Raw genomic sequence first — 15,451 nt, forward strand, 5'->3', positions numbered from 1 at the left:
GAGAAAGACCGTGACCGCCATGGATGTGGTGTACGCCCTGAAACGCCAGGGACGCACTCTGTACGGCTTCGGCGGTTAAACGCTCTAACACCGAACGACGCGAATACAACGGCTCTTTTAAGAGCCACCCACGTATCTAGAAAAAGAGCTGTTCCGTGTGGAAAAAAAAGGCTTTTTCTTTCATGAAGCATAAGGCATCAAACGCTGTACCGAAGTAGCATAAGTGGTAGGTCTATTTGTATTTTTTGTAATAAACTATATATATGCACAGTATTAAATATTATGAACTGCTTGATTAAAACGATTTAGAAGATGATTTTAGTAGAAACTTCTATATTTCTTTCTCTCTCTCATACACACGCATCCATGCATATATAATATAAAACGATTTTTTCTCAAGCCAATTGTTTTTTCATAGTGCACGTTGTCCTGAAAGTACAAGGGCGGGAAGGGAAACAAAGCGTAGCGGAGGACGAGGAGGAGGGAGGAAGCAGAGTGCAGTAGGAGGTGCCATGCAGGGGGAGGTATCGAATTTTGGCCAATCAAAAAAAGGTGTCTTGTCTGGGCGTCGTTAGCATGTGGGTCTGTAAATAGAGCGGGCGCGAGGCGGGCGCTAGTCATTTTCTGTTCGTTCATTCGAGAAGCAGAAGCATGCCCGATCCAGCCAAGACCGCGCCCAAGAAGGGATCAAAGAAAGCCGTGACCAAGACGGCCGGCAAAGGAGGCAAGAAGCGCAGAAAGTCCAGGAAGGAAAGCTACGCCATTTACGTGTACAAGGTCCTGAAGCAGGTGCACCCTGACACCGGCATCTCATCCAAGGCCATGGGCATCATGAACTCCTTCGTGAATGATATTTTTGAGCGCATTGCCGGTGAGTCTTCTCGTCTGGCTCACTACAACAAGCGCTCCACTATCACCTCCAGGGAGATCCAGACCGCCGTGCGCCTGTTGCTTCCCGGCGAGCTGGCCAAGCACGCCGTGTCCGAGGGTACAAAGGCCGTCACCAAGTATACCAGCTCCAAGTAAAGCGCGTTACCGCCGTCTTCATCAACCCAACGGCTCTTTTAAGAGCCACCCACTTTTCATACAAAGAGTAATTTTCTCTCTTTCGCTTTCTCTCTCGCTGTGTGTGAGGGGGAGGGGGATTTCTGAAGCGCTGCACTCCCGCGGATGTTCAGGCTTTTGGGTGATTCTAGCAGTCTGTTAAATGCAGAGATGAGTAAATCTAAACAGGGTTGTAGCACGGTTTCGGGGGTTGTATAATCTGAGCAATGCATAATGGGACTTTAGCAGCACAAAGTTATTCGTATGATTGTACCAACAGGAAGTAGTTGAAAATGGTTTTCTAGTAGCACATAATCATTCTAAATCAGGGGTGCCCAAACTTTTTCCTGTGAAGGGCCAAAAATCAAACTTGATTGAGGGCTGTGGGCCAAAACTAAATGTTGCATTATACCAAACTGTATTATATTAAAATTAAAGTTGCCATGGTTCTCATTTATCATTTCATAATATTTACAAATAAATTAATAGAAAATGTTAGTCTGTATCTGCTTCACTAATGCAGTTTTATTTTCAGAGTTCTATAGTTCAATGAAACTTATAGTATAATTAAAACATAGAACCAATCCCATTTATAATATATGTTCAATACCTAATACAACTATTCAAGCTATAAGCAATACAGCCACATGCCTGCAATATCAGTGACCTCTAATGAGACACATGAAGCTGGTCCTTATTTTTCAAACGTTTTTCCAAATTGGGATGCAGTGGACTTACTGTCAAAGTCAGGATATTATGGTGGTGAGAGTCAGTTAGTTTGCATCTCAGTTTACACTTGTTTAAGTTCATCAGACTGAAAGTCTGTTCACAGTGGTAGGTACTGCCAAACAGAGACAGCATCACTTGTGCCTGTTTGCACATCTGTACCTGTTTGCTGGGACACATTTGTAGAAGTCTGTCAAGGGAAGGGACCTGAACTTATGTTTGAGTTCTGAATCACACTGAAGCTCAATTGGTTCCATCTGTAGATCATCACTGACTGTGTCCACACTGATGGTGAAGGGTTGAACAAACCACTCAAAGTCAGAAGCATTGTGTCTGAAGTCCTCAAAGCGACTGTCAAACTCCTGGAAAAGGTTGCTGAGAAGAGCATCATACTCAGGTACCTTCTCTTTCATCATGCCTGCCTCTCTAAAACAGGGAAAATGGGCTACATTTCCTGGATGTGGAGATGAGAGAGAGGAACAGTGTGAGATGGGGAGTGAAAGAAGAGAGAGGGAGGCAAATAGAATAAATAACTGACAAAACAAGGAAATTAAATCATGATAATTTAAGAGAACTTTGACACAAAATTTATCAATTCAATTTCAATTCAATTCAATTTTATTTGTATAGCGCTTTTTACAATAGACATTGTCTCAAAGCAGCTTTACAGAAATATCAACATGGTATACAGATACTAAAGGTGCGAATTTATCCCAACTGAGCAAGCCACTGAGTGGCGACGGTGGCAAGGAAAAACTCCCTAAGATGTTTTAAGAGGAAGAAACCTTGAGAGGAACCCGACTCAGAAGGGAACCCATCCTCATCTGGGTAACAACAGATAGTGTGAAAAAGTTCATTATGGATTTATATGAAGTCTGTATGGCCTTAGGAGCAGCCATAGTCCCAGCAGTCTGGAATTAGAGAAGATTTGAGCTCCATCCAGAGGCAGAAAGGATCTGGATCTCTAGTATCTCCATAAATTCATGTGGGGCTCGGCGAAAGGAGAGAGGGAGAAAAAAGATCATTATGACTGCGAAGTAGTAGAACAGAATCTAGTCATTATTATCAGCTTGATTAACAAAAAAACCCAAAGCTGACTCCACTGGATATAAATGTTAACTAAATATAAGTATTAATAATAACAATAACTGCACATAAAACTATGGTGAATATTATAATTGTGAATGTTAGCTGCTGAGAGATGTCTTCGGAGCAGCAGTAGTTTTTGTTTGAAGGCTCCGACATGATAAAAAAGCTGGGTGATAATCTGGTCTTTTCCCTGGAGCTGAACATTTAAAACATTGAGCAGCTCTGTGACATCCACCAGGAAAGCCAGGTCAGAAAACCATTTCTTATCCATGGGCACTTGAATACTACCAATCTTGCTTTCCTGAAAAGCTCTGATCTCATCACGCAGATCAAAAAATCTCCTGAGAACTTTTCCTCTGCTCAGCCATCTAACCTCCTGGTGGTACAACACATCACCATATTGTGCATCCATCTCATCCAACAGTACCTTGAACTGCAGGTGAGAGAGCGCCTTGGAGCGTATATCATTCACATTTTTGACGACGTCACGCATCACATCCATAAGCCCGATGGATTGGGCACATAGCTGTTCTTGATGTAAAATACAGGAAATCTGATAGCTGGCCCGTGTGGCACTTTCTTGAGCTGATTAAGGATGTAGCAGCGCACTCTGCTCAGATCGAAGTTTAGCAAGCAGCTCGTTAGCCTTCTGTTTTCATGCCTCGCCGCTGTCCTTTGAGAAAGCTGAAGAACGGACTGCGTGCAAACTAGACACACTGCCTTTGAATTGATTTCAGTAAATAAAAAGTCAACTTGCCAAATCTTTTTAAATTTCCTCTTGTCTGTGTGCCAGTGCCTGGATCTCTCCATTATTACCTGTTTGTTGACTGTCGCAATGCATGCTGGCCTTGAAGTATGCATGTACATTAAATAAAATTCTAATTCTTATTCTCTACATTTAATTTCAATTTACATTTTTTGTAGCTCAAAAATAAATAAAAAAAAATGTTCAATTAGAAATGAAGATCAGCATCAATTAATTAGCCAAAGTCATTCAAAAGAATGTTCTAGTAGCACATAGATATTGAAAAGAATGTTCTAGCAGCATGGAATACAACACACACACACACAAGGCTATAGCGGAGCCTATAGTCACGCGCGCTGTGCTTTACACGGCCCCCAACGTGCTCTGCTTCCGATACTACACACACCACTCGACAGCTGCAAAGACATCAGGCTCGTTCACAAGGCTCCTCTTTAACTCGGCCCAGAACGCATACGACGGCCGTGCCTGCTTTTCGCCCGTTTTTACACACCACATCGCACCAAATGCGCAGCCCGCCGGCTTGAGTACAACGCGCGCCGCGCCTTTTCATGTGCGCTGCGCGAGACTGTTGCTCTCTAGCCGGCCGGGCCGGGCCACGGGAGAAACGAGAAAGCCCGTCCTCGCTCAGCGTGTGCTTCAACGTGTTGAATCTCGTCTTGCGAGTGGGATTTTCACCGAGAAATGCCATGAGAAAACACATCTGAGCGCGCGCCGCGTCCGTGCATTCATTCAGCGGCGCCCGAGTTGAGTCTACAACGCTCTCATATCTGTTTTTAAGACCAGCCCCCCGGCCGCGGGGAGGGAGGATCCTGTGTTACACACTAACGTACAGCGTACGACTCGTGTATTCTACGTAGTTCCAAGAGAGATGGCAGAAGTCGCACCCGCTCCCGCCGCCGCGCCGGCCAAAGCGCCCAAGAAGAAAGCAGCTTCGAGAGCAAAAAAAGCCGGCCCTAGCGTCGGCGAGCTGATCGTCAAAGCCGTTTCCTCGTCTAAGGAGAGGAGCGGCGTGTCTCTCGCTGCTCTGAAGAAAGCGCTGGCTGCCGGCGGATATGATGTGGAGAAGAACAACTCCCGCGTCAAGATCGCCGTTAAGGGTCTCGTGACTAAAGGCACTCTTGTGCAGACCAAAGGGACCGGCGCGTCTGGCTCTTTCAAGCTGAACAAGAAGCAGATCGAAGCCAAGAAGCCCGTGAAGAAAGCCGCGCCCAAAGCGAAAAAGCCCGCCACCACTAAGAAGCCCAAGAAGGTAGCAGCCAAGAAACCCGCCGCCGCGGCCAAGAAGTCTCCTAAGAAGGCGAAGAAGCCTACAGCCGCCGCAAAGAAAGCCACCAAGAGCCCGAAGAAGGCGAAAAAGCCCGCGACCCCTAAAAAGGCAGCCAAGAGCCCCAAGAAAGCGAAAGCTGTCAAGCCCAAGACCACAAAGCCTAAAGTGGCAAAGGCGAAGAAGGCAGCACCCAAAAAGAAGTAAAGACGTTTGTGTCTTTCATGCTTTTGTTCCTTAAACGGCTCTTTTAAGAGCCACCCATATTTTCCTTTAAAGAGCGACATTTTCAGTCAAGCTTTATGGAATCAAGGCAATACACGTTAGAAACATACAATAGTATGTTTCTAACATACATAACCACAAGCTGATACTGATTTTAGTACAGTAGAATAGAATCCTGATCGTGATTCCTAAACGTCATTCCTGATCTCCAAAACGATCACAGAATATGTAGGATAACATATTGATACATAATAAATCAATGTTAATGATAAGAATAAATAAATTCAGTATGTAGTTGTTACTTCGTGCTTTTGTATGAATATTCCCTTCTGTCTGTTTTCATTCGCGCGCTCGCTCTCTCTCACACTCACACACGCACAAACAGGGGTGGGAGGGGTGACGCTGGAATTCGACGGCCTGTTTGTGATTGGCTAATGTGCCACTGCGTTCTTAGCGAATAAGAGAGTGGCCGTTTTGTCTATATCACGGAGAGCTCGGGGTGTAACGTTTATTTCGGTGTTGTTGTTAGAACAGATCTGAGCATCAAGATGAGTGGCAGAGGAAAAACCGGCGGAAAAGCTAGAGCTAAGGCCAAGACTCGTTCATCCAGAGCTGGACTTCAGTTCCCCGTGGGACGTGTGCACAGGCTTCTGCGTAAAGGCAACTATGCCGAGCGCGTCGGTGCCGGCGCTCCGGTCTACCTGGCCGCAGTGTTGGAGTATCTGACCGCTGAGATCCTGGAGTTGGCCGGTAACGCCGCCCGTGACAATAAGAAGACCCGTATTATTCCTCGCCACTTGCAGCTCGCCGTGCGTAACGACGAGGAGCTGAACAAACTGCTCGGCGGAGTGACCATCGCTCAGGGTGGTGTGCTACCGAACATTCAGGCTGTGCTTCTGCCTAAAAAGACCGAGAAGGCCGTTAAGACAAAGTAAACTCGTCCACTGCTGCTTTATCAGTACCCAAAGGCTCTTTTAAGAGCCACCATCTTTGCTTCAAAAGTGCAATTTTACACCCCTTTTTCTACTGAAAGTGTGCACTAGAAAGTCAGCACGTTTGAAATGAAAACACAAGCGTTGTAGTTAGCCTGTTGCTTAAATGAAATCCAAGGGGTGAAAGTGCACTTCTAAGACAGCATATTTATAAATAAAAAAGGACTTGATAATTTTCTAGTCATGATTTGATACCATATTTAAGTAATGACTATAAGAACAATAGCAGTTAGCGTGCTGGTTAAATGAAGTCAGGAGTGAAAATGGTTTGTGACGGCGTTGTGTGTGTTCCTAATGAACAAAGCATTTGTGTTAGAGAGAGCGCCAATAGAATAGAATTGTGGCGGGCGTCTTGTGTTTCGAACGGTGGCAGAGAAGACGGTCCAATAGTCAACAGGTGACGTAAAACGTTCTATCGAATAGCAGACGAGCGCGTTCGAGACGCCCAATCAGCGCAGGGCGGAGTTATGGCTTAAAAAGGCCGCGTTCGAGCGCGCTGTTTATTCTGTTTTTCTATCCATGAAGTACAGAGCTCGACGCTATGGCAAGAACCAAGCAGACCGCCCGTAAGTCCACCGGTGGTAAAGCACCAAGGAAGCAGCTCGCCACTAAGGCTGCCCGCAAGAGCGCGCCGGCTACCGGCGGCGTGAAGAAGCCTCACCGTTACAGGCCCGGCACCGTGGCTCTGAGGGAGATCCGCCGTTATCAGAAGTCTACTGAGCTGCTCATCCGCAAGCTGCCCTTCCAGCGCCTGGTGCGAGAAATCGCTCAGGACTTCAAGACTGACTTGCGTTTCCAGAGTTCGGCCGTCATGGCCCTGCAGGAGGCGAGCGAGGCATACCTGGTCGGTCTGTTCGAGGACACCAATCTGTGCGCTATCCACGCCAAGAGAGTGACCATCATGCCCAAGGATATTCAGCTGGCCCGCCGTATTCGCGGAGAACGCGCTTAAACTACAAATCCGTCTAATAGACACAAAGGCTCTTTTAAGAGCCACTTCATCGTCTCAGAAAACAGCAAACTTTCTTTCTTGGGCAGTTTAAGTATTAGAACGTGGTACAGAGGGAGAAGGAACAGTAATAATTATGTGTGTGTGTGTGTGTGTGTAAATGAAGTACACGGCTTTCTATATCTATCAACATTAGAAAAAGGTTGGTTATTTATTTTGCATTTTCATGATAAATATAGTCCTATGAGTATTACATAATGTTTGTTTTTATAGATGAGCCGTTAATTGTGGTTATGTCCGAACAATACAATGCACAGTAATGAGCTGTGTCTGTAAAATAGCCCAAACCTACCTTCTGTTTCGGGCGGCGTTGTGCTGGATGGAGCTTGACTGCCCCCGTGTGTCCAAACTCGGGAACGGCAACTTTCTAGAAGCGGATTTCTGGGCAAGAGCTATTACATCATACATACATTTCATCCATCATCCCTTTTGTCCCGTCCATGATAATTGTTTTTGTAATTTAATAATTGTAGACATGACCTTATCTTTGAAATCTTCTTCCCTATTTGTGGATATTCTCTCTCTCTCTCTCTCTGTGTCTATATATATATGTATGTGCACTGTATTAAATATTATTTAATGTGTTTGTTTAAAACGAGTTAGAAGACGGTTTTAGTAGAAACATACCTATATATTTCTCTCTCTCATACACACACATTATATATTTATATATATATAGTATCTCACAAAAGTGAGTACACCCCTTGCATTTTTGGAAATATTTGATTATATCTTTTCATGTGACAACACTGAAGAAATGACACTTTGCTACAGTGTAAAGTAGTGAGTGTACAGCTTGTGAGCTCTTTGAATAACTGTTCTTTTATTACTGTGACACTGTCTAAATGTACATTTTGGACTCTCAAAAAGATGGCACCCATTCGCATGCATTCTATTGACTTACAGAACTCGAATTTCCTTTGAAAATTCTTTGTGTTCGGATGAAGAAAGAAAGTCACATAAGAACTTTCTTTTTTGGTTGAAATATTCCTTTGATGAAGTTGTCCTGTTGCAGTAATACATAAAGAATGATACGAACTGGAGTTATTTTGCACATATTGAATTAAGGTTTGTTGTGTTTCCTAGTTATGATTATAGCACATTTTTCATCACAATGTCTGAATGTGTCAAGGACCACATTTCAGGGATTTCGTCATTGCACATCGTAATTGGTGTATTTTGTATTTTTAATCTAGTTTTTATTGTTCCACTGTACTGGTGTTTTACATCCACCAGTATTGAAGGCCATCTCAGTGCCAGGGAGGGCCTCCAGCCGTCTCTACTGGCATTAGGAAGGATCAAGGGCAGGATTGACAAATTCTACGTGGTAGTGGATAAGCACCTCATCCCTTGCACAGGAACCAGCTCCTTGAGTGCTATAGATGAACTCTTCAAAGTCCACTATGTGTTCAAACTGTCATATGAGGAAGCCCTTGTCAACATCTTTACCTTCCTGCAGATTACGATCTACAACATTGATGTTGGTCTTACCAGTGAGTCTCCCAGAGTAAAGGAATTGTGTGCAAAGCTTTTGCACTAGGTTAAATGTTAGTGTTTCTGTTGTCAAAGTCTGCATGCAAAGCCACGAGAGTCACGCACAGTTTCTATCCTTCGTTAAAGTTTAAGTTATTATGTGCGCAGCGTGGCTGTAGCCGACAGTATGTGACTTGGGTGAACTTGTAAAAGCCCGGAGTTTGAAGTTCTACATGCCTTTTGATCTACAGGCTCCAAATGGGTCAGATGAATATATTCACTATGAGGTGAATATATTGCACCTCAATTCATGCTGGTTTGTTACATCTAAGATACTGTGTTGAAAATAAAAGTTCAACTTTATACAGCAACTGATGTGTTAGCTGTTCTTTTATTGACGAGTACACACATTTTAAAGGTCTGCATTTTTAGGCAGACAGGGTGTAGAGCACATTTAATTACACTAGTGTTGAAAATAACTCCATTAGGTTGAGCTATTGACACATTTACTGTAGATTCAACACTTTCTTAGTGTAAATGGAGCCTGTGAGGAGTAAAAAAACTATACCAATTGTGCTAACAGTGAACACTTACAGTGCTTGTTCAACACTATGAGAGTGTAGAAAAAAAAACAATACTGAAAGTGTAAATTGAACTCTATTTAGTGTGGACCTATATAAACTCTTGATAAGTGTTAATTTTAACAGTGTGAGTGTAAAAATAACACTTTAAAATTTGCTGTGTACAATCAGAAATGATTGGGAAAAGGGTAATGGTGGAGGGGTAGCAACTTTTGTAAGAAATGATGTGAGATATAATCTAATCAATAAAGGGAAAGAACACGAATCTGTGGTAGTCAAAATACGGACAGGAAAAGACAGTATAACGATATTCAACTTTTACAATCCCCGTAATAGACAGAGCACCGATACTCCAAATGCAGTATGTGGGTTGACGTGAGGGAAATTAGTACGGTGTGGGGATTTTAACACACACACACACACACAGCACAATACAGGGGAGTAAGAATACAGATATAAATGAATCAGTGATCGAGGAATTTATACACGATAAAAATTTGGTATGTGTTAATGACGGGAAGGACACGTGGTATTGTAGTTCACATAATGCAGAAAGCACTATCGATCTGACAATAACGTCAACTGAAATTGCAGGAATCAACACCCGGGAGGGTTTAGACCATTCGACAGTAGGTAGCGAGAACGCCAAGGTGGAAGTTAGAGAAAGCCGACCAGCAGATGTTCCAAACGTACAGCGAAATGAAACGTGTGGGATTAGCGAATAAGGATATAACAGATGTCGAAGAAACGAACGGAAAAGTGACCACGGCCATTATACGACCAGATGAAGAAACAATGCCAAAAAAGATAGGAAGTAAACGAAGAAAGAGCGTGCCACGGTGGGATGAGAGCTGTACTGTAGCAATTAAAAAGAGAAATAAAGCTTTTAGGAAACTCGAAGCTCACCGTACACTGGAAACTTTGATTAACTATAAAATGGCGCAAGCAGTAGGTAAGAAAACAATCAGATCAGCCAAACGTGTATATTGGAGACAATTCTGCAGTAAAATTGGAAGAGAAACCCAGCTATCAGACATATGGAGAACAATTAGGAAAATGAGTGGAATAAGAAACAATGTGTAAATACCAGTGTTAAATAGCAACAATAAAAATGCAATTAGCAATGCAGAAAAAAACAGAACTTTTGGTAAAAACTTTTGTGAAGCTCCACAGTACTGAAAACCTATCCTCAACAGCCAAGCAGTGTAGAGATCAGACACTTGCCCAAAATCCAGTGATAGTAGAAAGAAGGACTTGCCATTTACTCTATTTCAGTTCAAAAGAGTTATATCAAACGCACGGCAAATGACATCAGGGAAGTACAGTACATGCTATAGCATGTTAGGCCACATGAGAGACATCACGCTTGATGTATTATTAAGACTGTTCAATATGGTATGGAATACAGGAAAAATCCCACTAACACGGAAACGGTTCCAATACTCAAACCCGGCAAATACAGTCAGATCCGTCAAGTTACAGACCCACAGTGTTAACGTCACAGGGAAAACTACAGAGAGGATGATAACAGATAGATTAGATCACTATATAGAAAGTAAACTTCTTCTCTCACCGTATCAGTCAGGATTTCGTAAAGGGAGGGGGAGAATGGTAGAATCCATTTTATGCCTAGAGCCAGAAGTTAGGAAAGCTCGAACTAACAAAGAAAGTGTCATCTCTGTATTTTTCAATGTCGAAAAGATGTATGATACCCTTGGGAAGGATGGACTTCTTATTAAACTCGACGAATTAGGAATAAACGGAAAGATATATATATAATTGGGTATTAGACTTCCTGAACAGAAGGCCAATAGAAGTTAGAGTAGGTGCAGAGTACTCAAATAGATATGCAGCGGAAAATTTTACCCCACAAGGCAGTGTATGTAGCCCAATACTGTTTAATATTATGATTAAAGACATTTGATCAGGTCGGAGAAAATATAGGTAAGTCGCTTTATGCAGCTGACGAGGTTAGGGGTCGGGATATAGAATATGTAAGAAAGAAAATGCAACACGCAATAGGGAAAGTAGAACAGTGGGCAAATGAATAGGGTTTTAAACTATCAATTTCAAAATCACAAGGTATATGTTTTTCTAAACGTCATAAAACAGCACCACTGAAACTGTACAGGCAAGATCTTGAACAGGTCAAGGCTGTGAGATTTTTAGGAGAGCTTTTTGATGAGAAGTTTACCTGGTGTCAGCATATTGATCAAATTAAGAACAAATGTAAAAAGATGAATAATGTTCTGAGACCGGGGAGCAAGTAGGGCATCGCTCATAAATATCTATCAGGCTCTTACAAGAGTTGTCTTTGATTACGGTCGCCTAATGTATCTTAAAAATCTTAAAAAGCTTGACGTGGAACAGGCGCAAGAACTCTGGATCTGTACTAGAGCATTTAAATCATCACCAGTGACTGCGTTACAGGTCGAGACAGGAGAGATGCTGTGATTTATATTGGATAAATCTATGAGGGCATAGCAGGGTGTACACCAACAATGCTCAGAGTTTTATAGGACTAACTTCTTTAAGAGTTTGGGATGGGTAAGAAATGTAAAGGCACAAAATGCAGGCCTCAGCCAGCTACAAGAAAGCCCCATTGAGGTGAACTGTACCACCCTGGAAATTCATACAACCATCTGTAGATACAAGATTACAACAAATATTAAAAGAGGAATCTAAAATAGCACCACAGTGGATAATACTTCAAAAATATATGGACCATTATCAGGATAAATGACTTGTATATACAGATGGCTCAAGACTGGCCACACCGGTGTGGCTTTGTTCATTCCTCGTGAAGTAGCAGTCAAAAAAAGAGCGACCGATCATTTATCAGTACACCGTAGAACTATCAGGAGTCCTATTGTCACTGCAGCGGTCGGAAAAAAATAATCAGAACTAAGATGTCGCTATAGCTTCTGACAGTCTATCTGCACTATCAAATATACAGTCTGGGAAAACATCATGTAGACAAGACATTGGTTAACAAATATATTATCTGCTTCTCATACTCCATGGTAGGGAGCTGAATGTTTCCTTCTTTTGGGTTCCTGCACATGTAGGGGTGGAAGAAAATGAAACTGTAGATGTACTGGCAAAAAGATCGATAAAGCATGAAACAGTTGATATACAAGTACCATTAAGTAGAGCAGATGTTAAAACCATTATAAAGGGACACATAAAATACGGCAGGAATACCGGGACATATGTATGAGGCAAGGCAGGAACCCAAAGGAAGAGATTAATTATGTGTCTTAGAATAGTTCATGCTGGCTTAAATCTAACATTACACAGAATAGGAAAACACCCCACTGGACTCTGCACACACTGCAATACACAAGAGACGGTAAAACACATTCTGTTAGACTGCAAAAGATATCAGGAGGAGAGAACTGAGCTAGAGATGTGAACTGGAATGCAAAACATGACACTAAAGAACTTGCTGGGGAAAAAACATCTGGGAAAATGCACTGTCCCCTAATAAACTATCTAAAAAATACTGGGATAAGTGAAAGACTGTAGTAATTTAGTATGAACATCTAGTATTCAGGAACTCAGGACTCAGAACTCAGGTGCAGGTTTTCATTCTGACCAAGCAGAAGCCACACCCGAGTCTATTGAAAGTCAAGATCGACCGATTAAACAGGTGGAGTCGGGTGTGACTCCTGCTCAGTTTGTGGATTAGATCGGACAAAACCGATTGAGCTTAGGCTAGCAAATCAATCTTAATGAAGTTTTCATAAGGTTCAAGCCTTAATGACCTACCAGCACAATAGTCAAAATCAGATATTGGGGGGAAATTATTAGTTCTCAAAGCATATAGTTAAAAGAAATAAAAGCAAAGGCTCAAAACTGTTTGTCCAAAAAAAGTTTGTTGCATCACAAATTCAGTAGTTTGGAGAAAATGGGAGAGCTTGTGGCAGATACTGCAAATGTTTGTAGGCTTTAGAAAAAAGCAACATAAGTGCAGGAGTCAAACCCCCATTTCATAAGAACAAACTAAAATCCCACACATTAATCATATAGACAAAATTTTAGCTTCAGAGTAAAGAGGATAAAGCAGTTTCAAAGGAGAAGTTTACACAACAGTCACATTCATAGAGAAACAAGCTATTCTTCGACAGGAGCAAACTTTGCATGGTAGCTATCATTCATTAACACGGCTAGCATGCTAGAAATCACATGTGCTCACTTTCATTCAAACTGAAAGCATATGAATAGATGGTGAAGAGTAAATAAATTTAAAGTCTAGATGAAAAGAACAAATGTTGAATAAAAGTTGACTAGGTGGGTGGGAAACAGTCAGTAGGAAAGTAGGAAGAGCTGAACAGAGCAGCAAAGACAAGAGTAAGACATTGTTAGTTGTAGGGGAGAAAGCATGTCCAACAAGAAAATGTGATTATAGGTGTAGGTCAGAAGACTCCTTCTGTCTTTGCCAGTGTCCGGGCTTCACCACTCGTACGCGGCGCTCCGCTCTTGTAGTCCCGGGCCAAACAGGCGCGCCTAGTTAGCACCAGCCAGCCCATCCGGCCTCCTCCTCCTCTTTAGCTCGGTCGGATTCCTCCCTGACCCTAACGAGCACAGTCACCCTAATGCCCTTTATACCAACTCCGCTATTACCTTGTGTGTGTGTTGTATTCCATGCTGCTAGAACATTCTTTTGAATGACTTTGTGCTGCTGGAACACTGTTTTGAATGACTACATGCTACTACAACAGTATTTAGAACTTTTACGTGCTTCCTTAGTTCGAATTTCTACATGCTACTAGAATACCATTTTCAGTTACTTCCTGTTGCTACAATCTTAATATGAATAACTTTGTGCTGCTAAAGCCCCATTTTGCATTGCTCAGATTATACAAGCCCGAGAAACCGTGCTACAACCCTGTTGAGATTTACTCATCTCTGCATTTAGCAGACTGCTATAATTACCCAAAAGCCTGAACATTCGTGGGAGAGCAGCACTTCAGAAGTGCCCCCCCCCTCTCTCTCTCTCTCTCTCTCACACACACACACACACACACACAGCAAGAGAGAAAGCGAAAGAGAGGAAATTACTCTTTGTATGAAAAGTGGGTGGCTCTTAAAAGAGCCGTTGGGTTGATGAAGACGGCGGTAACGCGCTTTACTTGGAGCTGGTATACTTGGTGACGGCCTTTGTACCCTCGGACACGGCGTGCTTGGCCAGCTCGCCGGGAAGCAACAGGCGCACGGCGGTCTGGATCTCCCTGGAGGTGATGGTGGAGCGCTTGTTGTAGTGAGCCAGACGAGAAGACTCACCGGCGATGCGCTCAAAAATATCATTCACGAAGGAGTTCATGATGCCCATGGCCTTAGATGAGATGCCGGTGTCAGGGTGCACCTGCTTCAGGACCTTGTACACGTAGATGGCGTAGCTCTCCTTCCGGGACTTTCTGCGCTTCTTGCCTCCTTTGCCGGCCGTCTTGGTCACGGCTTTCTTTGATCCCTTCTTGGGCGCGGTCTTGGCTGGATCGGGCATGATGCTGCTTCTCGAGTAAACGAACAGAAAATGACTGGCGCCCGCCTCGCGCCCGCTCTATTTACAGACCCACATGCTACTGACCTCCAGACAAGACACCTTTTTTTGATTGGCCAAAATTCGATACCTCCTCCTGCATGGCACCTCCTACTTCTCCGCCTCCTCCTCCGCTACGCTTTGTTTCCCTTCCCGCCGTTGTACTTTCAGGACAACGTGCACTATGAAAAAACAATTGGCTTGAAAAAAAAAAAAAAAATATATATATATATATATATATATATATATATATATATATATATATATATATAGAGAGAGAGAGAGAGAGAGAGAGCGAGAGAGAGAGAGAGAGAGAAAGAAATGTATAAGTAAGTTTCTACTAAAACCATCTTGTAACTCATTTTAAGCACGTTATGTTTAATACTGTGCACATAAATGTATATATAAAAAAAATAAACCAAAAATAAATTGCCTCTCTTTATGTACACAGATAGAAGTTATCTAGGACTTTTACTACTTGTGTAAAGCATTTGACACTTTATGCTTGACAAAACAAAAAAACTTTTTGACTTTTTTTTTTCCTCTCTCCCCCCGCCCCGACACACGGAACAGCTCTTTTTCTAGACATGTGGGTGGCTCTTAAAAGAGCCGTTGTATTCGCGTCGTTCGGTATTAGAGCGTTTAACCGCCGAAGCCGTACAGGGTGCGTCCCTGGCGTTTCAGAGCGTACACCACATCCATAGCGGTCACGGTCTTTCTCTTGGCATGCTCGGTGTAGG

At 42.8% G+C, this 15,451-nt stretch overlaps 5 protein-coding genes and 1 long non-coding RNA gene across 6 annotated transcripts; 4 read left to right on the top strand and 2 right to left on the bottom strand.

Annotated features, from left to right (window-relative positions):
* The first annotated feature begins 391 nt into the window (after nt 1-391).
* Nucleotides 392-2,228, top strand: LOC128614077 (histone H2B-like). Its single transcript, XM_053635369.1, has one exon. It carries the CDS (start codon nt 652-654, stop codon nt 1,024-1,026), a length of 375 nt encoding a protein of 124 aa, XP_053491344.1. The 5' UTR covers nt 392-651; the 3' UTR covers nt 1,027-2,228.
* A 137-nt stretch (nt 2,229-2,365) lies between these two features.
* On the bottom strand, nt 2,366-7,949 carry LOC128614090 (uncharacterized). Its single transcript, XR_008386989.1, has 2 exons — nt 7,408-7,949; nt 2,366-3,706 (listed from the first exon to the last, which is right to left on the bottom strand). It is a non-coding gene; the product is annotated as an uncharacterized LOC128614090 (long non-coding RNA).
* LOC128614068 (histone H1-like) lies at nt 3,614-5,454 on the top strand. Its single transcript, XM_053635361.1, has one exon. It carries the CDS (start codon nt 4,494-4,496, stop codon nt 5,094-5,096), a length of 603 nt encoding a protein of 200 aa, XP_053491336.1. The 5' UTR covers nt 3,614-4,493; the 3' UTR covers nt 5,097-5,454.
* LOC128614072 (histone H2A) lies at nt 5,514-6,064 on the top strand. The gene has a single exon (XM_053635365.1). The coding sequence runs from the start codon at nt 5,663-5,665 to the stop codon at nt 6,047-6,049; it is 387 nt and encodes a 128-aa protein (XP_053491340.1). The 5' UTR covers nt 5,514-5,662; the 3' UTR covers nt 6,050-6,064.
* LOC128614071 (histone H3) lies at nt 6,235-7,445 on the top strand. Its single transcript, XM_053635364.1, has one exon. The coding sequence runs from the start codon at nt 6,648-6,650 to the stop codon at nt 7,056-7,058; it is 411 nt and encodes a 136-aa protein (XP_053491339.1). The 5' UTR covers nt 6,235-6,647; the 3' UTR covers nt 7,059-7,445.
* Nucleotides 7,950-12,058: 4,109 nt separating the features above from the next.
* On the bottom strand, nt 12,059-14,802 carry LOC128614074 (histone H2B-like). Its single transcript, XM_053635366.1, has one exon. The coding sequence runs from the start codon at nt 14,673-14,675 to the stop codon at nt 14,301-14,303; it is 375 nt and encodes a 124-aa protein (XP_053491341.1). The 5' UTR covers nt 14,676-14,802; the 3' UTR covers nt 12,059-14,300.
* Nucleotides 14,803-15,451: the final 649 nt, after the last annotated feature.

This window comes from Ictalurus furcatus, chromosome 10 (assembly GCF_023375685.1).
Source record: "Ictalurus furcatus strain D&B chromosome 10, Billie_1.0, whole genome shotgun sequence".
NCBI classification, from domain to species: domain Eukaryota; kingdom Metazoa; phylum Chordata; class Actinopteri; order Siluriformes; family Ictaluridae; genus Ictalurus; species Ictalurus furcatus.